Source organism: Sturnira hondurensis, unplaced genomic scaffold, assembly GCF_014824575.4.
Source record: "Sturnira hondurensis isolate 20B ecotype Veracruz unplaced genomic scaffold, ASM1482457v3 Scaffold0019006, whole genome shotgun sequence".
Taxonomy (NCBI): Eukaryota; Metazoa; Chordata; class Mammalia; order Chiroptera; family Phyllostomidae; genus Sturnira; species Sturnira hondurensis.
Genome location: NW_028091637.1, coordinates 6,669,776 through 6,695,546, shown reverse-complemented (window position 1 = coordinate 6,695,546; position 25,771 = coordinate 6,669,776). Strand labels below are relative to the sequence as shown.

Here is a 25,771-nt window from a genome sequence, read left to right as displayed (position 1 = left end):
AAGGTCAAAAATATGAAAAGGTTTCCTGACTGTCTGTCCATCTAAGCTAACTCTAAATCACAAAGTACAAATGTTAATATTCAATTAGGCCAACTCAAAATACCGATGTAGGAAAAAAAGAGCTGCAAGGAGGACCCTTCAAAATATGGAATTTATTTATAAAAAACTATGTATTTATTCAGTCACCTTCAAAGTACTCTCCATTTGATGTAATACACCTATTGAGATGTTTTTTCTGCTGCTCAAAACAGTTTTCAAGTTGTCAATTTTGTTGCCTTTTAGTGTTTCTGCTGTTTCTTATTTCACCTGTTCTACATCAGCAAAAGGTTTTCCTCTGAGGACTTTTTTCATTCCGGGGAAAGATAAAAAAGTCACTCAAGGGTGAGATTGGGTGCCACTGTTGGTCAAAAACTGCTGAACACTCAGCAAGGTGTGGGCAGGTGCACTGGTAAATAACCCATCATGAGATGGGCAAATACACTGAATCTTCGAAAAACGTTCACTGAAGCTGAACACAGGCTCTCACAACCATCCCAGCTGGTACACTGATACAGATGGGTTCCCAGAACACTCACCTAGTGGGAAAAACCTATACTGCAAGGGACCTACCCTCCAGAAGATAACTCCAGTTTTTTTGGTGCCACCCCCCCCCCCTTTGTATTGTGTCAATGTTAACTAGGTCACTAACCTAGACAAATCAACAATGGCATATTTATTTTTAATATGTTATTGATTACGCTATTTCAGTTGTCCCATACCCCCCCTTTTTCCCCTCCTCCCTGCACACCCTCTCCCACCAATACCCCCCACCTTTACGTCAGGTCCATGGGTCATACATATAAGTTATTTGGCTTCTACATTTCCTATACTATTCTCAACCTCCCCCTATTTTCTACCTACCACCTATGCTACTTATTCTCTGTAACTTCTCCCCCCTGTCCCCACCCCACTCCCCTGCTGATAACCCTCCATGTGATCTCCATTTCTGTGGTTCTGTTCTGTTCTAGCTATTTGCTTAGTTTGTTTGTGTTTTTGTTTTAGGTGAGGTTATTAATAATTGTGAGTTTGTTGTCATTTCACTCTTCATATTTTTATTTTTTCTTAGATAAATCCCATTAACATTTCATATAATAAAGACTTACTGATGATGAACTCCTTTAACTTGACCTTATCTGAGAAGCACTTTATCTGCCCTTCCATTCTAAATGAAAGCTTTGCTGGATAGAGCAATGTTGGATGTAGGTCCTTGCCTTTCATGAGTTGGAATACTTCTTTCCAGCTCCTTCTTGCCTGCAAGGTCTCTTTGAGAAATCAGCTGACAGTCTGATGGGAACTCCTTTGTAGGTAGCTGTCTCCTTTTCTCTTGCTGCTTTTAAGATTCTCTCCTTATCTTTAATCTTGGCTAATGTAATTATGATGTGCCTTGGTGTATTCCTTCTTTGGTCCAACTTGTTTAGGACTCTCTGAGCTTCCTGGACTTCCTGACAGTCTACTTCTGTTGCCGGACTGGGAAAGTTCTCCTTCATTACTTGTTCAAATAAATTTTCAAGTTCTTGCTCTTCCTCTTCTCCTCTGACACCCCTATGATTCGGATGTTGGGACATTTAAAGATGTCCTGGAGGTTCCTAGGCCTCTCCTCATTTTTTTGAATTCTTGTTTCTTCATTCTTTTCTGGTTGAATGTTTTTCTTACTTCTGGTCCACACCATTGATTTAAGTACAAGTTTCCTTCCCATCAGTGTTCCCTGTACATTTTCCTCTATTTCACTTAGCATCATAACCTTCACTTTTTCATCTAATTTGCAACCATATTCAACCAATTTTGTAAGCATCCTGATTATCAGTGTTTTGAACTGTGTATCTGATAGGCTGACTACCTCTTCGTTGCTTAGTTGTATTTTTTCTGGAACTTTGAACTGTTCTTTCATTTAGGTCATTTTCTTCTTGTCTTGGCAAGCCTGTTATATAGAGTAAGAGGCAGAACCTTAGGTGTCCACCTGGGCAGCATAACCCACATTACTGGGTTGTGATGCTGTATGTGGGGGCGGGGTCCGAGAGGCAACAGTGCCACTTGCTCCACTCTGCTGGATTCCCATCACTTCCCCACCTACCCACAAGCAAACTGGGCCCTTCTGGTAATGACCTGGTTGGGTGGGTTTGTGTACATTCTAGGACCCTGTGGGTCTCTCCAACAAACTCTACTGTGAAGCTGGGAGTTTCTCCTGCTGCTGCCTCAACCCCCACAGTGTTTTGAGGCTTTATTTTCCCTGCACCAAGACCCTGGGTTGCAGGGTCCGGCCCCATCCCCCTTTGCTTCACCTGGTTTATCTGCATGTGAATGTGGGACTGCCCAGTCAGCCAGCTGCTGCCTTGCAGACCAGCTGCAGCCTTGCCCGCCCCACTCCACAATCTGCTGCTTCGCTGGGCCCGCCAGCCACTGCCTTGCCACGAGTCCTCTCTGCCCCAGCTGCTCGTCTCCAACCCTCCTACCGGTCTGGATGAATGTGTCTCCTTTAACTCCTTGGTTGTCGGACTTCCATACAGTTTGATTTTCTATCAGTTCTGGTTGTTTGTTGTTTTTAAATTACGTTGTCCCTCTTTTGGTTGTGCAAGGAGGCACAGTGTGTCTACCTACACCTCCATCTTGGCTGGAAGTTACCCAACAACAGTATACTTAATTCAGCCTTTCTCAGTGAAACTCAAAACTTGAGCATATTAAAGTCTAATATGCATATACCACCAGAATAACATAACAGAGTCAGCTGAGAATTTATCTGGATGATGTACTGGATTAAATACTAAGTTGGTAATTAGATAAATCATGTGGTTTTCATCCAAATAAGATTTTTAAAGGATTAACTCTCATCCTGCTCATCCTGTGTATTTTCTTCTGTAATATGTACTCACTAAGTGAAACAAAATTTTAACTCAACCCGTAAACAGTTTTTGAATACGAATGTGTCGCCACCCAGGCCTTCCTTCCCACAGGGCATGTCACCAGTGGCTCTCCATTTACCCAGCTCCAGAACCACCATCTTGGGGAGGGCAGAGAACACAAGCACATGCAGGTTAAAGGTTCTGTCTCCATGTCATAATAATTTTCTTCACTACATTTGTAAACTATTCACAGTACATCCTGTGGGCTGAGGGATCTAAAATGATCACAGACCAATATCTGCTCATTTAGATTAGAATCTACATATGGAATTTGACAAACCAGAGAATGTAATGATGGAACACAGAGAACAAACAGACTACAGAAGAGGGTGAAGTTTGTGTCCACAAGGTTGCTAATTTCCAGAACAGGAAACAGGAGAGGAAGTAGTCATACAATACATAAGGGAAGGAACGCAGTCAAGGTTCAAGACTACAAGAGCATACTTGGGTTATTTCCTAAGACTTTACTAAAGATTTTTGGCCCACTAGAAACGAACTTGAAGGTTGAAACAGATAACTTGAGGCTCAACTTCCAAGTTGAAAGTAAGGAAAATAAAGTTTCAAGAAACAAAAACACTTAAAACTAAGAATAGCAACAACAACAAAACAACCAAAAACTTACAGTTTAAATGAAAAAGAGTACTGCAGGTAGTGAACTATGTAACTTTAAAATATACAACATGATTAAGTACAAACTTCGAGTTATAAAATAAATAAGTCAGGGGATGTAATATACGGGATAGAAAATATAGTCAATAATAAAATAACTTTGTATAATGATAGCTGGTTAGTAGACATATTGTGGTGATCAGTTGGTAAACTGTATAAATGTCGACCTGAAACTATGACAGACCTGAAACTAACATATTGTCAACTATACCTTAGTTATATTTATATATAGTCTGTCCAGAAGGTATCCAGCATGTAATATGAAAAATAGAGACTTCCTTAATTTATTAAAGAAGACACAAGATATAAGAAACATTGTACATAGGACAATGATGCCTCAGTCCCCTTCAAAGTAGGCAACTAGAAGCCTTGCACAGTTCTCCCAGTCTCCATCAGCTGCCCTGTCATATCTTCCTGAATCTCATGAACCATCTGAAATATCTTCCCTTTCAAAGATGACTTTAGTTTGGGGGGAAAAGCCAGAAGTCAGAGGGCACAAAATCTGGGCTATAGAGGGTTTGAGTCACCTGGGTGATAAGATGTTTTGCAAAAAACTCTGTAGAGACATGATGCACAAGCAGGTGCACTGTTGTGATGAAGCTGCCAATCACCAGTTGCCCATAGCTACAGCCTTCTGAATCATTTGAATAGTTTCTGCAGAGGAACATTCAAGTTTAACACAAAATCTGATGCAGATTTGTTGCTCTACTTACTCAGTCATTTTGAATGTGTTGGCCACACAGTACACATGTGACACATGTTGGCCACACAGTTCACTCAACAGCATCTATAGGCCCCACTGACTAGTATAGTGAAGTCATCATTGTTCACACACATGTGCATTCCAGTCCACTCTCCTTGGCTGCCAAGTTACAAAGATGTCATGCAAACCGTTCTCATATTAACAATGGCTGGACTTTTTCCGAACAGATCTCATATATATACATGTACACAAAGTGCCCTGGAAAGAGGAGTAAAATCCATATGGCCTGTTGCTATGTGCTGCTGGAAGGAGCAATTTTGCGCCTTTGGCTAATCCTATTTCTCACACCTTGGACACATGTTCAAATCCTGTTGGGATCTTTAGGAGGTAAAAAACACAATACCTTTCTTTGTGGAGAGCAGCCTGTGCATCATTGCTTTGTAAAAGATTCCCAGATAATTCTATATATAGCAACGAGTGAAGACCACTGATCCAGCCTATGTGTGAAAGACGAAAATCAAATGCACTCCAATCATAATGGCAGAGTAGAGATTTTGCTATAAAAATATGATAATTTGAATCTCATTATCTGAATAGATTTGACCAAGGAAAATATGGAAGGAAAAGGTAACAGAAGAAATTGCATGAAGCCTTTATCACTCAGCATTAATAGGTCCACTCTGAAAATCATGGGGTACTAACTAAAACTACAGAGTTCCTTCATAAATCAATGATATGTAATTTGAACATATGGTCCCCTGAGGCCAAAATAAGAGAAAAACAAACAGTTCCAATTTTTCACATTAGTACATCAAAAAGTATGGCTAGTCAAACCTTCAATATGATCAGAAATACAACTTTTTCAAAAGTTTAAAGTTTATGAGCTAAGCATTAAATAAATCTATGGGAGACACACCAGGCAAAGAAAAGGATGCAACAATTTGTACTATGTTCTGACACAATCTAGAGTTCAGTGACTGTCTAACTCTCTTTAAAGTGAATATGAATTTCCAGATATAGTCTTGACTCTTCATCTAGGACTGTCCAGAGTTCAGTGTGTGTACTTGAGTGACGAGTAATCAAAAGCTGCAAATGCGTTAATCTGTACTGAGCTCGAACAGAATTGCTCCTACTGATCCAATAAAGACATCCTCCACGACAGTAGATGGGTACTATTTGTCTGGAAAAGACCGAATGTAAATTAACTAATCTGAGATCAAGGAGCCAATAGGCTTAGAAAGACAACTAAAAGAATGAGGCAGTATGTTTTTCAAAGAGAACTGGATTCTAATCATGTATTTAATATGAACTCACGGTTTAGGCTAATCACTTACCTAATCTCTTGCAAAAAGAGCATTAGAAAAGTGATACTTAAGGATATACTTAACTTCTACACAAGAATTGGTTTTTCAGCAACCTCACTGACTAGGGTGGTGTCCGTATGGGGTTAACCTACAGAAGTACAGTGATCCCTCACCTATTTTGGGAGTTATGTTCCAGAGACCCCTGTGATAGGTGAAAATCCGCGAAGTAGCGGCGTTATAGTTATTTTATTATTTATATATTTTTAAGGCTTTATAAACCCTTCCCACACTCCTATAAACCTTTCCCACTCTCTTATTAACCTTTCCCACACTCTTATAAACACTTCATATGCTCTTAAACACTTTCTACACTCTTAAACCTACATAATTTTAACAACATATAAAACTCTATATGGGTACTCACCAGTGAAGTCTACAGTCATCCCTAGCTGTATTGTGGTTCACTTATTGCGGCTTCACTGCACCCGTGATACAGTGAAGCCTCAATAAGTGAACTGCGATATAGCGAGAGATGACTGTACTTGGTAATAAACACATGGTGAAGTTCAGAAAACAAAGAGGAAGCTGAACCTGGAAACCTGGTAGAAAGCTAATGTGTCCTAGTACATTAAACCCAGTAAGGTTGCCTCCAGCTTTGCTAGTAAAGACATTTAAAGTAAGAAAAGATGTCTAATAATATGGATTTAGAGTTAAATTTGTTGTGTGGTTTTGAGTTTGGTAATCATTAGAATCGGTTTTAAGATTATGATGAAAAATCAGAAGTAACAAAAAAGTCAATAAGCACAGGTATTATATTCAAATATACAGTAAAACTACTGGTATTGATCGGGGGAGAAAATACTCTAACAATGAACTTTCAGATTCTGTAAGCAGAAGTCAACAGCCATTAAATTAAAACAGCAAACTACCGTTTAAGTATTTAGCAATTCTTAGACCAAAGTTGTTTTCCTTTAGCTTTGGAAACTTAAAATAAAATGTTACATTTAAAAATATGACTAACCAATTCCTCTAGAAAAGATAATGAATAATACATGCCTAAGGACACCTGTAAGAATGAAAAAACAAGACTATGTCACAGTAAGCCATGTAGAAATACTATATTGCAGTAACGCTCACACAGCAGCATGACACTTCATAAATGACAGAGGTTATGAGATTAATCTCACCACACTCGGAGATTGTGTCCCTTTAGCTCTGGCAAACGTGTATCACTGCCTGTCACTTTCATGAACAAGAGCTTGCAGTTTTAAAATAATGCAGAAAGCTATCATTTAGAAATGAAAGTAGTCGATTTGTTTTGTGTTCCGTTGGAAAATTAATTGTTCAATTCTGTCTGTATAAAGTCTTTTCCTGGGAAGACAAAGAGAATGATAAGGGAGAGGAAGAAAGGACAAATTTCAGATGCTTTTGATTTCTTACTAGAAAACAAACCTAAACTTCTGTTTCACATTTGTAAGGCACTCCAAAATCAAGACTGATTCTCAAACTTTGTCATTATCCCCCAAAGAGGTCACTCTCCTCAGTGCCACATGGACAAACCATGCCCCAGTCTGTGGTCTGAAATGCCTTCCCAGCTTCCCTATTCTCACCCACAGCCACACCTCCCAGTCCAGGTCACAGTCCGTGTTCTTCAGTAAGTTTCACCCGACTAAATCAGGATTCACCGGCTTTTCTTTTTTCTAAACTAACATATAGAATTGTTTTATAAATTTTTATATGGTATAATTCTATTTTATGCATGCCTGGTTTGCCTCTCATCGGCCAGGCAATAGGTTCTTAAAAGCAAGTCTCATACTTCTACTCTGCCTCTGTAACACTTCTCACAATTTTGAAGATGATAGGCACTCGATAAATATTTAATAAGCATGCTATTAAAATTGATTCTGTAAATTAAGAGAAGTGTTATTTGAAACACTTAAAAATTTCCAAAGAAGCAAATGTCTGGTTATCTACTCAATCTTCTTTACCTATATCCAATAAAAAGTAACTGGCAAGTAAAAAAACCAAATTCTAGAAATCTTGGACGAAAGTTGAAAAACTACAGTATTCCCAGTACTAAGGAACAACATTTCTGTTAACATATCTACATAGCTCTTTCTTCACAGAATTAATCATAATTTTAATGTAAGTATCATTTAATAACTATCTCCCCTGCCAAACTCCATATGAACAAGGAGTAAACCTGTTTCAGTCACAGTTTTATGTATAGAATATGTAGTTATGTGCAATGCTTGGTATGAAGTTAATTTTCGTAAATTAACTCCTGTGTTTTTAAATTTTAATTCAATCAAATCTGGGATCAGGAAAGTGTTTCAGCAAAGAGCCATATGGTAAATGTTTTAGGCTTTGTGAGCTACATGGTCTCTCCGTAGCGCTGCAGGATGAAAGAAGCCATAGACAACACATAAGTAACAGGCACGGCCCGTGCTCCAATCAAACACAGGCTGCAGACAATTTCCGACCATCAAGCTGCAGACTGCCAAACCCTGAGTGAAAACTAGGACTAGTTTCTCATATCAATAACACATTTATTATGACCACAAATGTGTGTACATCGTCATTTCCTATACCGGTGACTTTCAACCTTTTTCACCTCATGGCACACACAAACTACCTACTAAAATTTTGCAGCACCAAAAACTGTGTTATATTTTGCTGATCTAACCAAAAAAATAGGTATAAGTTTGATTCATTCACACCAATGGCTATTTTTGTGTTGGCTGTTGTCATTTTTTTATTTGACTACCTAAGGGAAAAAAGGTCAGTGCCTCTGACTAAATACTCAGGTATTGCATGTTTCAAAAAAACCTTGTGGCAAAGAAGCTGAACATCACTGTCCTATACCATCATTTTTATAACTAATCAGACTCTGCTGACATCAAAGTTTTTGGCAATACTCCATGTTATATATAAGGCTATGTTGAACATGCTAATGTATATTTTATTGCCCATCTCTGGGTACCCCCTACCAGGAGAAGTGCTGGACCACGGTTACTGTTTTAAATCTTCACAAACCCCTTTCTTCCCATTGTGTTGATCTATATCCCCAGCCAGTGGTATACTTGCTTCTCCAAAGCCTGTCTGTCAACATCATACATTATATATATTTTTATCCTCAAATACTTCACCAAGCTCATGATTAGAGTTCTGTATTTGCTTATTTTTATTAGGTATTTATACACAATGAAATAAGTCTGCAATATAATGCTCAAAGAAACAAAAGTATAGTATACATGTATGCAGCATAAATCAACAAAATACAGAATGTTGAAATCACTCCCAAAAGGCCCTTTCCCAACCCGCCCTGCCCCTCCCCGACCCCAGCAGTGCAACAATCATTTGAACTAGTTTAGCCTGTTCTACAATACTACGTAACATATTGCCTGTTCCACATCTTTTAGGTATATGAGATTTGATATATCTTTTATATTTACATTTCACTCAGAATAACAGTTTTAGCTTCATCTTCACTACTGTGTACAACAGTAATTTATTCAGTTTTACTACTGAACAGTATTTAGTTGTGCAAGTATACCACAATTAGTCCATCCTTTCTCCTCCTGAGAGACACCGACGCTATTTTCAACTTTTGGCTAGTATGGAAAAGCTACTGTATGTGTTGGGGCTTGGGCAGGTATGTGTTTAGAAAATGTTGTTTTAATCGTAGCCATTCTGATAGGCTACAATTAAAGGTTACCTGTATGATACTGTTCTATTAGATACCTGAGGTTCTGTTCATATTTTTTATCTTTTTGCCTCTGTTCCTTAGAGTGAATATATCTATTGATCTATCTTTAGGTTCATGACTCCTATCATTTTCATTCTGAAGTTTTTATGTCAGATACTGCTTTTTCTCCAGTTCTAAAGTTTTCCGTCTTTTTTATTACTTTGAAATCTCTGTTAAGATTTGTCTTTTTGTTCATTGCAATCAGATTTTTCTTTATATTCTTTTAAGATTTTATTATTTATTTCAAGAGAGGGGAAGGGAGGGAGAAAGACAGAGAGTTACAATGATGAGAGAGAAAAACGTTGATCAGTTGCCTCTCACACGCCCGTAACGTGTGACCTAGTCTGCAGCCCAGGCATGTGCCCTGACGGAATCAAACCAGCAACCTTTTGGTTTGTGAGATGATACCCACTGAGCCATACCAATCACAACATATTTTCTTTATATTCTTAAGCAATTACGACAGCTGATTTAAAACCATTGTCTGCTACTTCCAATACTTTAGTTATCTTGAAGTTAGCCCCTCTTGANTTGCCTCTCACATGCCCCTAACGTGTGACCTAGTCTGCAGCCCAGGCATGTGCCCTGACGGAATCAAACCAGCAACCTTTTGGTTTGTGAGATGATACCCACTGAGCCATACCAATCACAACATATTTTCTTTATATTCTTAAGCAATTACGACAGCTGATTTAAAACCATTGTCTGCTACTTCCAATACTTTAGTTATCTTGAAGTTAGCCCCTCTTGATTTCTGTTGAAAACAGATATTCTCCTGAATATTCAGTGTTGTATCATAAATATTATAAATACATAAAAAGTTTGAAATCTGTTCCATTTCTCTAAAAATCATTTTTTCCTTTCTCATTTATCAATATTTAAGCAGTCAACTTTCTTCTCTGAACCAAAACTGCAGAACCCTATCTCCCCTAAAATGGACAGTGGATAGCAGCTCAAATTTTGGTGCAGTTTTTAGCCTTAGATGAGCTGCTCGGATTTTGCCCCACGTGTGGTTTAGAACTGAGACAGGGGTATAGGCAGAGTTTACGCACAGGATTTGAGGTTCCTCTTTTCTGGCTCTCTCTTAGAATTTATGCTCTTCTCCTCCCCTCACCCCAACACATAAAATACAAACTTCCCAGGGCCTGCAGTTATACAAATCCTGCGTCTGATTCTTCAAACTAGCAAAGAGTTTTTGTCTTTACTTTGGTCAGAGTCTCAGCCACTCTACAGAGTAAAGGTTCACCCAGCGCTATTCCCTTCCTTCAGTGTTTGACTCCCTCTGATTTCCGCTGCTTTTGGTTACTCTCCAGACTTTCCGGTAGCTGTTTCTAAATTTTGTTCGTAGTTTACAGTTGCTTTCCACAGGACAGGTGTGATGAGAACTATTAAGCCATGCCAGAAGCTGAGTGTCTGCATAATAAAATCTTAAATGCTATCAAGTTTATAGGTTACCTATAATAGTACAGTGGTGCCTCAGTACTAGTCATTACTTCATTCTGATGACACGACAAGCAATGACTGATGAAGCACTGTCTTTTGTGGGGTGCTGTGGTGACTCAGGTACTAATAAGTGTGACAAGTGGGCAGCAAGCACCGAGTGCTGAAAGATTTTTTCTCGTCAAAATAGGACAAGTACCAACCAGGTTTGACAATATCAGAAGCCAACGAGTACCAAGATACCACCATATACAAAGTGTGGTTTGCAATTAACCTGACAAAGTTACACCAAATATGTTTCAGCTTTAATAATAATTAATTTATCAGAAAGTTGTATCCTTTGCTCATTTTTTAAACCAGGTATTTCTCAATTCCTTCTTGATAATAATTCTTTATACACTAAGGGTGTCAAACTTTTGTCACATTGGAATACATTTTTCTAGGTTGTGATCCTTCTTTCTGTTATGTTTATTGCATATGACATTCAGAAAATTTTATTTTATATGTTTAGGTTTTATGTAATAATATATAACATTTGATTATAGTCTTATTTAAGAAATATATGTTCATTATGGCAAATTTTTTTAAATCCATAAAAATCACCCATAATCCTTCTTCTTCCCACATTTCCTTATAGTTGTTTTTAAAACTCGAGTATACCTCCAGTTATCTTGGAAACTTTTTACTATTATCTACTGAAGTTAAAATTATATAGATCATATGACCCAGAAATCCCATATAGCATATGGGTACCACAGGACATAAACAAGATGTTTATAGAGGCATTATTCATACAAAAACTAGAAATGACCTAAATATCCATCCCAGTAGAATGGGTAAACAAATATAATGATACTACATGACAATAAAAATGAAGTAACTAGTACATGCAAAAAACATGGCTAAATCTAAGAAGCATGATGAGTACAGTCAGACACAAAAAAGCATGTCTTGTATGATTCCATTAACAATAAAAAAACAGGCAATCTAATCTATGCAGTTTGCCATCAAAACAGTTGCTACTTTTTGGGCCCTGGCTGGTACAGCTAGTGGATTGAGTGCCAGCCTGTGAACCAAAGCATTGCTGGTTCAATTCCCAGTGAGAGTATATGCCTGGGTTGTGGGCCAGATCCCTGGTAGGGAGCATGTAAGAAGCAATCACACATTGATGTTTCTCTCCCTCCCTTCCCTTCTCTCTAAAAATAAATAAACAAAATCTTTTTTAAAAAAGCAGTGGCTACTTTTGGGGAGGAGGAAAAGGATAGTGATTGGGAGGGAGCACAAAGAAGGCTGGCTTCTGGTAATTCCATTTTCACCACAATAGTGGCTGCACAGATATGTTTCCTCTGTCATAATTCATCGAGATATCACTTATAATTTGAGAATGCAGATATAAAAAAGTGTATTTAAAGAAAGTGATATTTTCAATTTGAAAAATATGAGAAAAATACACATAGGCAAAGAAATAACCTATGATCTACCTTCTTTCTTCCCATATTTCCATATACTTATTATTAAATGTTAAATACATTAAATGTTTTGAATGTATTTCTATTTCCCTAAATATATCTATCATTTTTTAACATTGGGATTATATTTTATATTATGCTTTTTAAAAAGGGTATAGGAACACACTCGCATTTGTGAGTTATCCTTCATAAAATCAACTATTACTACATATTTTATTGAATGATTTTTTTTCTTTATTGAATAATTTTTCATAAGAAGATGTAACGTAATGAAAATCAAGGAGAGTAAATTTCATGAAAACGGAACCAACCATATAGCAAAATATATTTGCCAATGATACCTTAGACAAGGGTTTGATCTCCAAAATATATAAAGAATTCACAGGACTCCACATCAGGAAGACAAACAATCCAATTAAAAAATGGACAAAGGACCTGAACAGATACTTCTCCAAGGTGAACATAGAGAGGGCCCAGGGACATATGAAAAGATGCTCAGCATCACTAGTCATCAGAGAGATGCAAATTAAAACCACAGTGAGATACCCCTTCACACCAGTCAGAATGGCCATCATAAACAAATCAACAAACAGCATGTGCTAGCAAGGTTGAAGAGAAAACAGAACCCTAGTACACTGTTGGTGGGACTGTAGACTGGTGCAGCCACTGTGGAAAATTCTGTGGAATTTCCTCAGAGAGCTAAAAATGGAACCGCCTTTGACCCGGCAATTCCACTGTTGGAATTATACCCTAAGAACCCTGAAACACTAATTCAAAAGAACCTATGCATCCCAATGTTCACAGCAGTGTTACTTACTATAGCCAAGTGCTGGAAGCAACCTAAGCGCCCATCAGTAAATGAGTGAATCAAAAAACTATGGTACCCTTTATGCTGCAGAAAGAAAGAAGGAGCTCCTACCTTTTGCAACATCATGGATGGAACTGGAAAGCATTATGCTGAGTGAAATAAGCCAGGTGTTGAAGGACAAATACCATATGATCTCGCCTTTAACAGGAAGCTAAACAACAAAACAAACAAGCAAGCAAAATATAACCAAAGACACTGAAATAGAGAACAGGCTGACAGTGACCAGAGGGGATAGGGGAGGGAATTTCAGGGGAAATAAGGGAGGGATTTAGAGGAACCTATATAAAGGATTCATGGACAACAACTGAGAAGGGTGGAAATGGGAGGGAGGGGGGACATGGGGGGTGGGATGGGATGGGAGTAATAGACCGAAAACTGTACTTGAAAAATAATTAAATAAAAAAATTGGAGGAAAAAAATAAATAAACATTTAGATTAGGATGCCACTAGAAAAATTCACTGATACATTTAAAATGGACATAAAATTTTAAAATTCATCAAAAATAGTTAATAAATATTTGACATTTCTTCAGCAAAAAAAAAAAAAACTATGGTACCTTTACACAACAGAATACCATGACTCAGAAAGAGGAACTCTTAGCCTTTGTGACAGCATGGATGGAACTGTAAAGCATTATGCCGAGTGAAAGAAACCAGGTGGTGAAGGACAAATACCACATAATCTCACCGATACGTGGAACCTAATCAACAAAACAAATAAATGAGCAAAACAGAACCAGAGACATGTAAGTAAAGAACAAACTGACACTGACCAGAGGGGAGGGTGGGCAGGATAATGGGGGAAAGCAGGGAAAGAGGCAAGTCAATGAACATGTACAAAGGACCCATGGCCAAGTACAATGGGGGGAGGTTTCAATGTGGGCATAAGGATTAGGCAAGACAAGGGAGAGCAATGGGGAAAAATGGGGACAACTGTAATTGAACAATTATAAAATTTTTTCAGTAAATTTCAGTGAAAAATAACCATCAAAGTAGATATTGTTAATTATAATTTATAAAAGAAAACACTTAATTTCAACACATAACAAATTATTATGCTATGTAGATATGACTGCATTTTTAGCAAATAAATAAATGGGTCTGTGGTTTGTTTATGCAGAGCTACAGCTCCCAAAAGAATGTTATATGAAGCAATATTAGAAGTGTCCCCCAAAAATAAAATATTAAAAATTACTTAAGCAATAGGAGGAAAAGAACTTTTCCATCTTGGCAAAGTCTGGGATAAATAAACAGCAAACACAATCCAGCAACTAGAAAGAGGTAACAAGAAATAAACCAGCAAATAGGCCAGAAAAATCAAATATTAGGCAAAGCATATCACCACCTACCAAATCTACCAGTCCTGACAGACACAGCTAATTGATCTAATGACACTCTGACTGATTCCATTCACAATGTGCTAGGCAGTCATTTCCAACTAATTAAAGTTGGCACAGAAAAGTTATATTTGGTATATTTGGCATAGTCAAATGCTACACTAAAGTGGAAAGAACACTGGACTGGGAATTAAGATATATAAATTCTAATATCAACTCCAATATATACAAATCATATGATACTAAACAGGTAATTTAATCTCTTTATTGTGGTGTCAGACAGACCATATCCTTGAATTCCCCACTGTATCCATCCAGTACCATAAATTGCATGTAGTACTACTGAGGTGAGGTTGGTTGATTTAACCAATCAGTGTAGTTATGAATAGAATAGATGGAATAGGGGTGTAATATAATCTATTAATTAATATAATTAATAATAGATTATTATTAATAATAATAATAGATTATAACATATAATCTATTCTCTTCCAGTTTATTCTGGAAGAGAACTGATCTATATGGAATCTTAAAAGAAAACCCAATAAATAAAAATATCACTTGGTAATCTATTACTGTCCAAGCTGAAAATGTACACCAAATGAACACTATGAAAAACTTGTCTACTTACACAAAAACATTAGAAAAATACCAGAACCACTACAATTGGATAAAAACATTCTACTCCTTCGTTTCCTTCAAAAAAAGTAATCAATTTTTACTACTGTCTAGTACGTTGCTTTCAAATTTAGATATCTAAACACTTCCAAGTTAATGCCCAAAACCAAACTCCTGACTGTTCAATAACCAAAAACTAAAATAATAAAATTTCCCCATACCCAGTCTTCCTCATCTCTGTTAACTACAACTCCATCCTTTTACTTGTTCAGGATACACAATAGGGAGTCATATCTTTCTCTCTTGCCTCTCTCGTCAAAACTATCCTCAATGTGCCCATCCTCACCATCTCCATTGTAACCACCCTTCTGATCCACTATCACCTGTCACTCGGATTATCACACTCATACCCTTAAACTGGCATCCCTGATTCTGCCCACACCCCTATTCCGTCTATTCTTCACATAGCAGTGAGTGTAAATCAGACCCTCTCTCAGACATACTCTAAGCCATCAATGTCTTTCCATTTCCCTCTTTAGTACCTACCCGACCTCAATACCACAAAATCCTCAATGATTCTGCCCCCCATCAATCCGCTCAACTGCTCACTTTCCTCTCTCCTCATTCAACCCACCCTAAGCACCGTGACCTTTTTGATATCCCTCAAACATGCCACTCCACCTAGTGCTCCAGTCTCCCCACGTGCTGTCCTTCTGTTTACAGCATTCTTCCTACTGATAGAATGCATGCAGTATCACTCCTTCACCTCCTTCGAAAATTTTGTCCAAACGCACTTTTTTGTGAAATCTATACGGACCACCCATCAAATACCATAGCCCCATTCTAACACCAGCATTCCCCTCTGCCCTCACCCAACTTTCTTTTTCTCCAGATCACTTATATTTGCTTATAATGATATGTATCTCTCTCCTTCATTGGAAAGTAAGGGCTGTAATGGTAAAGATTTTTGTCTATTCACCATTCATATAATGGTGACTGGCATACAGGAAATACCCACTAAATATTTTTCAATGACTATGTTCCATATAACCCTAAGATTCCATCAAGTGCTTAAAGGAATCTGAAAATTCTATTTTTGCTTTATAAAAATACATATTTTAGTGATGTAATAACTGACTAATACTAATACATGCAAATGGTATTATCAGATGCTGACACACTGTAGACAACTAATATAGTAAAACATGATGCCAAAAATATATATATGATGCCAGATAAAGTTTCTCTCATATCTGTTTAATTGAATAATATTCTGCAAATTTGAATAAATCATAAGAAATTATTACTATTTAGAACTACTTCTTTATGTAATTGAGGATATAATCTATATTCTGCAACCATCAGAAAAGTAAACCAAGCCCTGGCTGGTGTAGCTCAGTGGACTGAGCGCGGGCCTGTGGACCAAACAACTGCAGTTCGATTCCCAGTCAGGGCACATGTCTGGGTTGCAGGCCAGTTCCCAGCAGGGGACCCATGAGAAGCAACCATACATTGATAGTTCTCTCTCCCTCTCTCCTTCCCTTCCCCTCTAAAAATAAATAAATAAAATCTTTTTTAAAAAAAAGTAAACCACAAAAATGAACTGGAAGACAAGACACATATGAGGCTATAACTGTGATCTATAACATCTGATGTAAAATTTGCTTCAGGAAAATAGCACAGCATTGTTTTCATGTAAATTTCCTCTGTAAATGAAATGTAATTAAGCACAGAATAAAATGTTGCTTTTATACATTACAGCTTAAGTGTGATTTTATTCTCAGATTCATATACAAGGACACGGTACTGTTTAGAGGCCATATTTAATTTTAAATTAATTTCTGATAAGATGAAAAATAAGCCCATTACACCAAAATAATTAAAAGTTAATGTCTGTGAAAACTAGGAAAATAATAAAAACTTGTTAATGATGTACATGCAGAACAGTTACAACTCATTTTACACTAGTAATATTTACTCATTTTAATGATATTTCTAAACTTTCAAGTCATGTAATTCTTTGCTTTTGTGTTCAAATACAGACTTTTCACACTCATGCCTTCAAAGATGAGTTGCATAAATTAGTTGCTTAAAAGCTTAAATCCTTTTGTCTGAACAAAATTCAATGCTAATTTAGTCACTTAGAAGATTTAGCACTTAAAATTTAACTTACTTCAAAACTAAACATACTGAACCTTTCTCTCTGGCTACTGAGAATGCAACTAGCCATTTTATTCAAGATTATTTATGTCAAATTATAAATAATTTTATTACAAAATTACTTTGTTATTCAGAAACAAAACAATCACAATAAGCCATTTCATCCTACAATAGAGATATGAGTTTAATGTAAATGAGGGCTATGAAATCAGTGAGTAATGACCAGTGTGAACTTCGTTCAGCTGTAAAACAATTCAGCTGTGTTTGTGACCTATACAGGTCTATTACTCACGATGCTACTGGCATGACATCAGGCCCGACAGGCACGCACAATACTTATTGCTAACTTACTTTTACTAACCTTTATTACGAACATTTGCAGAAAAAAAGTTAACATGGCAGACCTGACACTGGCAGGCCTGATCACCAGAAAGAGCTGCTTGCAAGGTTGGCCCTTAGCTGACATCTGAGAACTTGAATCCGGGAGCATTCCCAGCATTCCCTACTCAAAAGAAGAGGCTCACTGTGCCTTACTGTGCAAACCATATGGTTTATGCTAAACACCTGCTTTCCTTCTGGGAGCCGGAAATTTTGATGCATGCTAGGAAGAGGCTGCCCATGTGACCAGGTCCCAGTAAAAATTCTGAGGACTGAGTCTCAAATGAGTTTCCCTAGTGGACAACATTGTACACATGTTGTCAAAACTCATAGCTGGAAGAATTAAGCACACCCTGAGTGAGTCTACTGGGAGAGGACCCCTGGAAGCCTGCACCTGGTTTCCTCTGGACTTCAACCCCGTGTGCCTTCTCGCTCTACTGGTTTGACTTGTATCCTTTCACTGGAACAAATCTTAGCCACAAATACGACTATGTGCTGAGTCTTATGAATCCTCCTAGCAGATCACCCAATTCAGGGTGGGTAGCAACCCAACACAGTCCGGCGTAGCTCCAAAGGGGATGAACTACACCTTACATCTCTTCATATTGCTTAGAGTACATGCATAATACGTTTAACAGATAGCACTGTATTTGGTGATTTTTATATATTATCCTCCTAATACCTCCAAAACAGTGTAAAGGTATGTCACATTTCCACTTCAGTGTTAGTTAACATTGGTGAACTGGTTACACAGCGAAAATATATGTGGTAACGGCACAATTCAAACAACAAATGAAATTTTTGGCAGGTTCAAGTAACATAGAGATAAGACTGATTACTTTGATCATTTACAGTGTCCAATTTGTTTTAATGACTTTTTTATAGTTTTCTACTGGCAAACCTCTGAAAGACGATCCTTAGCATTCTTAATTTGATTTTGTTTTTTGTCTATTGACATACAATTTCTAAGATCAAAAGCACTGCAACAGAAGAAAATGATATAGGAGAAACAGGAGTTGGGAAGAAAAAATAGCTAGGCTATAGAAAGTTCCAGGCCTCCCAAAAGACATAGGACTTTTTGGGTCTTGATCATGGCAAAGAAAAAAAAGGCTCTCATTATTTTTAAAGTAAACTTCATTTTTCAGCAAAAGGCTTGATATCAAATGCCAACTATGCGATTCAAAAAAGCAAATATAATGAAGAATTTTTACAAAACATGGCAATTCAGCGACTCTCTTATGGAGGCTCTATTTCCAGAAGAGAAATTTATAATACTAGAATGCATACTTTACTATATATGCGACAAAATATTTTTAAAATATTACTCATATCGAAAACATAAATCCTTAAGTTAGCAGTGAGTCAAGTACATGGGAAAAGTCACCAAGTGGAGAGTGACCCCCAGAGTCATCAACCACTTTCCTAAAATAGCGCAAGCTGGCAACTCCCAGACCCAAGGAAAAGCAGTGATTCCACTACCATGCTTGGTGGAATGGGGTTTCTAGTCTGGCTTTTAGGAGGAGGATAAGATGGAAGGGAGATCAGGCATTCTAGAATTTTCCTTCAGCTCCATTCCCAATGTACTCAGTGTTCACTGTATTAATGTCTACCGGCACACTTTGGCCATTTATTTTAATGTCTCTATTCACTGCCAACAATATCCCTGGCAAAAAAAAAATATTATAAAGTTGAATTTTCTATTTAAATCAACTGTTCAATAGCCTTTCTTTCAATGTGTGCTTTACTAATAGAGTTTATAATCGTGTCAGAGTTTATACAGAAGGAAGATCAGGCTTCTCAGTTCTGTATGTAATCCATAGGTCAAGCCATCTTTACTCATCAAATCAAAGTTAAGTTCCAAAAGTAAAAGTTTTGAACACTATTTTTCTCTACAGAAAGAATAAATAAATAAGTATATCTATTTTATAAAGGCAAAGATTTTCAAGTGGACACCAGTTTAATAAAAACTGCTTAACTGTCATACAAAAGCTAAGATGTTCTTGATTCTGGTTATAATTGTCACTATTGAAATGGCAGCGGTGTTACTGTGACTATAAAAATTCATTATAGAATTAGAATCATGTCACTGTAGATAAAAGTTAAATTTCACTATTGGGATATATAATGATGAAACGCTCTAAATATTATCTGCTACTTAGGCTAGATTTTAATCATATTTAAAACATAAGGTGAAATGTGCAACTCAGACTAAATCAGTGTATAATAAAAACCAACAGTGTATACATAGATAATGAAGGTACCATAGAAGCTGGTTAAAATTTATAATGAAGAGAGAACTAGTAAGAATATAGCAACCTGGCTGAAATTGATATTCATTAGGGTACTCTTCACATCAATAGGGAGCATTTGGACTCTGTGGTCTTTATCAGTGTCCCAGCTGGTAATGGTTGAAGGTTAATGCCTTACCCCATTCTGTCCAATTTTCTATCCTAATTAGCCCTCCAAATCTATAGCTGTGAGCACCAAGTGTCTGTGCTCAAAAGAAACTAATTAATGCTAGCAAATTAGATCAAGTCCAAAGATCCAACAGCCAAACTCTTAGTTAAATGCTCCTTGTTAATAGGAAGTGTAGCTGTCAATAACTGCTGTTGGTGACTATAATGAGGCATCTTGCTTTTACTGAAAGTGATTTCATTTCTCTTTGTCCCTGGAAAAGCTGTTCCATTCCCTTCACAAACCTAAGTTGCTGGCAGTCTGACCCACTCCTTATGATCAACTGGGTTGAAATGACATGAAAAAAAAATCAAACAGAAAAGCTTTCCTACAGAATCATGTTTCGGGTACTTAGCAGAAAGTCAGATCACTTATTAAAATTCCTATATCTTTATCCAAGAAGTATACAAAGTGTAATGCTTTTATATAAGACCCTATAATTATTTAATAAAGCAAAGGTGATAGATAGTAAATAAACTACAGTGGAAGTTATCCTGATTCTAGTTTACATTTTATTGTTCAGTGTAAACGTAGCTGCTGTCCTGCCACTTGAGCGACACCAGTGTATGTTCTTTCCCAATTCACACGGTTAAACAGGGAGAACACCAAAGGTTATTCCTTCGTAAAATAATCAATTTTAGATTCTAAAACACTGTTTTGGACCATATGGCCTAAAAAAAATCAATATATGATTATCCATAAAAATTCAAATGTTCAAAACTCATTGTTATAATATGTTGTAAAACTTACAAATAAGTTGAAATAACCCTAATTTTAAGATGCTTTTGGTCTCCATAAGATTTTAAGTATATTCATTAAAAAGAAACATAACCCTGTAAGCAGCCTAGGCAAATTCTGATACGAAAGAAAAAATTAAACATTGTCTCCCATACTATTACAATATGGTAGTTGTGGAACACAAATGAAATTTTAAATTTATACCATATTTCTTTCATTTCAAAAATCAAAAACAAAGTTTCATTATCTAAGAGTAAGAAAAGATAGTTCTGAAACCCAAAGCTGTACAATCATTCTGTGTTTTCATCTATATCATGGGGGTAAAAAGCTTTCTTTCATTCTAGGTATCAGAGTAATGTGTTATAAAACTGCATAAATATAACTCATATTTATAGCTTTAGACTATTTACTTATTAAAGTAAATTTTCCAGTAGTGAAAAGGGAACCCTAACCCTATAACCTTATTATTGATTTTTAAGTGTTATTCTCCCCCATCTGAATCAGGATATATATATGGTTTAAAGTTCTATGAGGCAAGTGGAGGATTATCTCTTGACACTATCAGCAGGACACCTGCCAGGGCCAGATGTACACCGAACCCTGCCCGCAGGTACCAGTGGATTCATTTCTCCTGACACCCAAGGGCGTGGGGGTAGAAGGAAGTACTCTGAATAAACAACTAATTCATAATGAAAGCAAGAGTAATGCCACAGAATGACACTAATAAAATTATTAGTAACTTATTAATACATTTATGAATTTAATTTCCATCTAATTTATAAATTTATAAATGGATTTAAAACTGGTATGTCCTAGTAAGTCATTTAAGAAACAGAAATGACCATCATATAATGTAGCTTCTGAGGAAATAGTTCTCCTTTTTCACTGCCTCCAGCCATTAATAGCAAGGCCATTCTCTAAGGAGATACTATCCAAGGGATGGCAATGTTCCGAGCACCGAAAGTCACAGAACTGCAGTTGACACAGCCTGGCCCCCCGCAGAGAAACTTGCGGGGAAGGTGCAGCCATCACCTGTGTAAGTCACTGTGCCCGTCAGTGAAGACTACAGGGGGAAGTCGGGAAAGGGAGCCAGGAAAACAGCCTACACCGGTGAAATTTTACGACTATTTTGGGGGGCGGATATCCATTCTAAGAGGTGGCTTTTTTTCCAGATTTTATTTATTCACTTTTAGGGAGAGGGGAAGGGAGAAAGAGAAGGTGAGAGGCACTTATCTGAGGAACACGAATGTGCTGCCTCTGCCAAGTGCCCGGAAAGGCCAAACCTACAGCCCAGGAACGTGCTCCAACGGGGAAGCAAACCTGCAACTTTTCACTCTGTGGGATCACATTCAACCAACTGAGCCACGCTGGTCGGGGCAGAGGCGGCCTGTTTTTAAAAGACACTTCTGTAGTAACATGCCCACCTGTTTTTCTAATCACCCACTATTATAGCCTCATATTGTACCTTCCATTGCTTTTCTTACCTTTTCACTTTACATATTAATCAACAATACATCTCTAGATTTAGAGAATACAGCAGTAGGCTATGGAACACATTTTAAAACATTCTCCAAAATACAACATGCATATGTGTCAGTGCATACATTTAAAACAGCTTCCACTTGCAAATACTAAACAACAACAAAAAAAAACCCAGACTCTTTGTAAGTACTATGGGGATTCCATCAATAATGCAGTAATACACAATGACACCCAAGAAAATCATCTTAGAATATATACTGTACCTATATAAATATGTTGACAGATGAAAACCAGCTACATGTTACATTTTATGTTTCTTCTTTCTCTATCAAAACCACCATAGTAACTTCTTTCTTCAAAACACTCATACTAAGTTTTTCTCTACATGTAACTTTATATTTTGGGGGAGTGATTTTTACTAATAATTTGAGAGAATATTTTTAAATTGTAAATGAATTGAATATCACTTGGAAGTTCTGAAAGCCGAAACCCTGGCATCTCAGGGAAAGGGTGAGAAGCAATTCATACATATTAATTCAATGACTACTTGACTCTAAGGCTAAGGATTAAATTCAGATCATATTATAAAAAATGTATTTGATCTTTATATGAATATTTGAATCTTACCTTGAACTTGTTCAGAACATCTCTCTCGGGCTTTTTCCCTCATTATTTTAGGGATCAAAACATCTTTTTCGACATGTCTGAGATGCTGCTCTGAAAAAAAAAGATCTTTCTTTAATATAGTAAAGTCACAGGTACATCACCTGTTTAGGAGAAAAATAAGCACTCTGGTTTACTTAAATTAAAGCCTGTGCAAATATATTAAAAACTGACTGTTTTAAAACCTCAAAAACTGTAATTACTTTAGTCACTGCATATTATTTCAAATTATTTTTATATACAAAAGAAAAAAACATGACAGACATAAGCAACATCTAAAAATTTCTGCAGACTATATTGCTGTTTTATGTAATATATTCCATGTAGTCTTGTCAAAATTAAGTCACAGACTAAATATTGTAATTTTTCCTTATTAATTTAACCCACCAAAAGAGTTTTACTGATACTGAAATTCAAGGATAGGTGATTTTTATTGATAATGAGACCCAAAATTAAGAGACACACGAATAATTTATTTAGTAATACGAGTAGCCTAAGAAGGCCAGAACAGGCAGAAGAAAATGTGGAACTATCTATGTGTGCATATAAAAACAAAGCCCATGAGATCCTTGTGCATTTTAAACATAACTACCACAATTAGACTAAAGTGGCAGACTGAGCACCTGCTCCAGGGTTCCACCTGCTCCTTAAATTCCTACAGTCCTGAGAGGCAGAGGGTATTTGTATTCAGGGCCCCAAACTGAAGAATCTCTAAAAGACAAAAGGCAGATGAGATCAGATTCCAGGAGGCAGTCATTTTGCCACAGAGTATTCCCCCAAGAGAAAAACTGACATCTAAAGTGGGTGTTGCCTGGGCTGGGATGCTCAGTTGGCTGGAATGGCCTCCCGTACACTAAACGGTGGTAGGTTCAATATCCAGTCAGGGCACGTAGTACAGGAGACAACCAATTGATGTTTCTCTCTCACACTGATGTTTCTCTCTCTCTCTCTCTCTTTTCTTTCTTTATTTCTCTCTCTCTGCCCACTCTTCCTTGCTCCCTAAAAACCAATAAACATATCCTCAGGAGAGGATTTTTAAAAATGGGTGTTACTCCATGCTCTGAAACAGCAAAAATGGGAAGCAAAAGACTTCCCTTGAAGAAACTAAAACACTACTGGTTGAAATACAAGGGTAGAAAGGAGCCAAGTGAGTCACTTCTTCTGCCTTTAGACCACGGGCAAAGGAAGTAAATAACGGGTAATTATCCCAGAAGTCGGTCAGGAAGTTTCCCAGCAGCTAGTGACACATAGGAAGGCTAGGAGCCCCTAAACTTCTCCTAGTACTATGTGGCTCCCAACAACCTCTGGATTCAGGTAGCTACAGACTGATACAGTACTTGCAGAGAAAATACCAAGGCATCTCAAAAAGCAAACAAAAGCCAACAACAAAATAGCCAGGCATCACCTTAATTAGATGAAGAGCAACACAGTTAAAGGGAGAAACTAACTATAATTAATCAAGAAGTAACCAACTCCTAAGAGAGAATACAGAAAATACTACTTTAAAATTTGTATAATAAACATATTGAAGCAAATAAAAGACGTGAATTTTTGGACAGAAATGGACCATAGATTATCTACATGCACTTAGATGAAACGTCTGAAGCTCCAAAATCCTAAAAGCTTCCAAAGGGAAAAAACATAACCCACGCAGAAGAATGAGAATCAGATTACATGTTTCACTGACAAGATGTGGATGCTGCAAGACAATGGAGAAATAACTTCCAAGTTCTGAGAAAGACTTACTTTATATCCAAGAATTCCAGAGCCAATTAAGAGTAAAGTTAAAGATATTTTCAGATCAGTATGGTCTGAAAAGTTTACCTCTTTCAGACTCTAATGAAAAAGAATTTATCCCTCCTGCTGTGTGACAAGCCACTAATCACACTCAGTGATGTAAAATAAGCATTGTATAGGGATCCTACAGGTCAGGAATTCAGGAAGGCAGAGCAGAATTGACCCCTCTGCCTCACAATGTCTCAAGCCTCATCTGAGCAGAGTCGAATGACAACTGTTGATTTCAACGGCTGCAAAAGCTGGGGCTGCAGGATTTAATTCCAAGATGACTTCTTTCTTCACTTACATATCTGACGCCTGGGCTGGAGTGGCCAAAGGACTGGCTCAATGTGGACTGTAACCAGAGCACCTATGCATGGCCACTTCATTTGCTTTGGCTTCTCACAGCACAGTTGGTAGGTTATGAGAAGGGGCAATCTGAAAAAGAATGGCTAGAGAACAAGCCTTCCAAGATAACCGAGTGAAAGCAGGAAGGCCTTTTCGGACGCTGTCATGAAGCCATGCATCACCATTCAAGCTACACTGTAATGATTTCAAATCACTAAGGACAGCCTATACCCAAGTGATGGGGAATTAAGACTCCATTTCTTGTGGTAAAACCACATTACAGAATAGCAAGGGAAATGGAAGATAATGTTGTGAACTTTGTAAAATAAAATCTACCAGAAGGCCCTGGCTGCTGTGGCTCAGTGGATTGAGTGCCAGCCCCAAAAGTCAAGGGACCGCTGGTTCAATTCCCAGTCAGGGCACTTGCCTGGGTTGCAAGTCAGGTCCTCAGTTGGGGACATGTAAGAGGCAACTGACAGATTATCTTTCACACACTGATGTTTCTCTCCCTCTATTTCACCCTCCCTTCCCTTCTCTCTAAAAATAAATAAATATTTTTTAAAAAACTGCTACAAGAAGTAACAGACAATATATTCTGATAAAATAAAAATGAATCCATGATGTACAAATGTGATATAGAGATTAGAGAAAGATTTAAATTTACATATTGAAACTGTAAA

General features: G+C 37.2%; 1 protein-coding gene across 5 annotated transcripts in view; it reads right to left on the bottom strand.

Moving 5' to 3' along the window:
* CMC1 (C-X9-C motif containing 1) overlaps positions 1 to 25,771 on the bottom strand; it is a 72,901-nt gene that overhangs the window by 33,063 nt on the left and 14,067 nt on the right. For 2 of the 5 annotated variants that reach the window (XM_037070839.1, XM_037070840.1), the window contains exon 2: positions 22,932 to 23,021. In XM_037070839.1, coding sequence (XP_036926734.1) covers positions 22,932 to 23,021 — 90 coding nt within the window. Of the gene's footprint in view, positions 1 to 22,931; positions 23,022 to 23,590; positions 23,679 to 25,771 lie in introns of all 5 variants that reach the window. The other 3 variants (XM_037070842.1, XM_037070841.1, XM_037070843.1) reach the window with 3 other exon arrangements.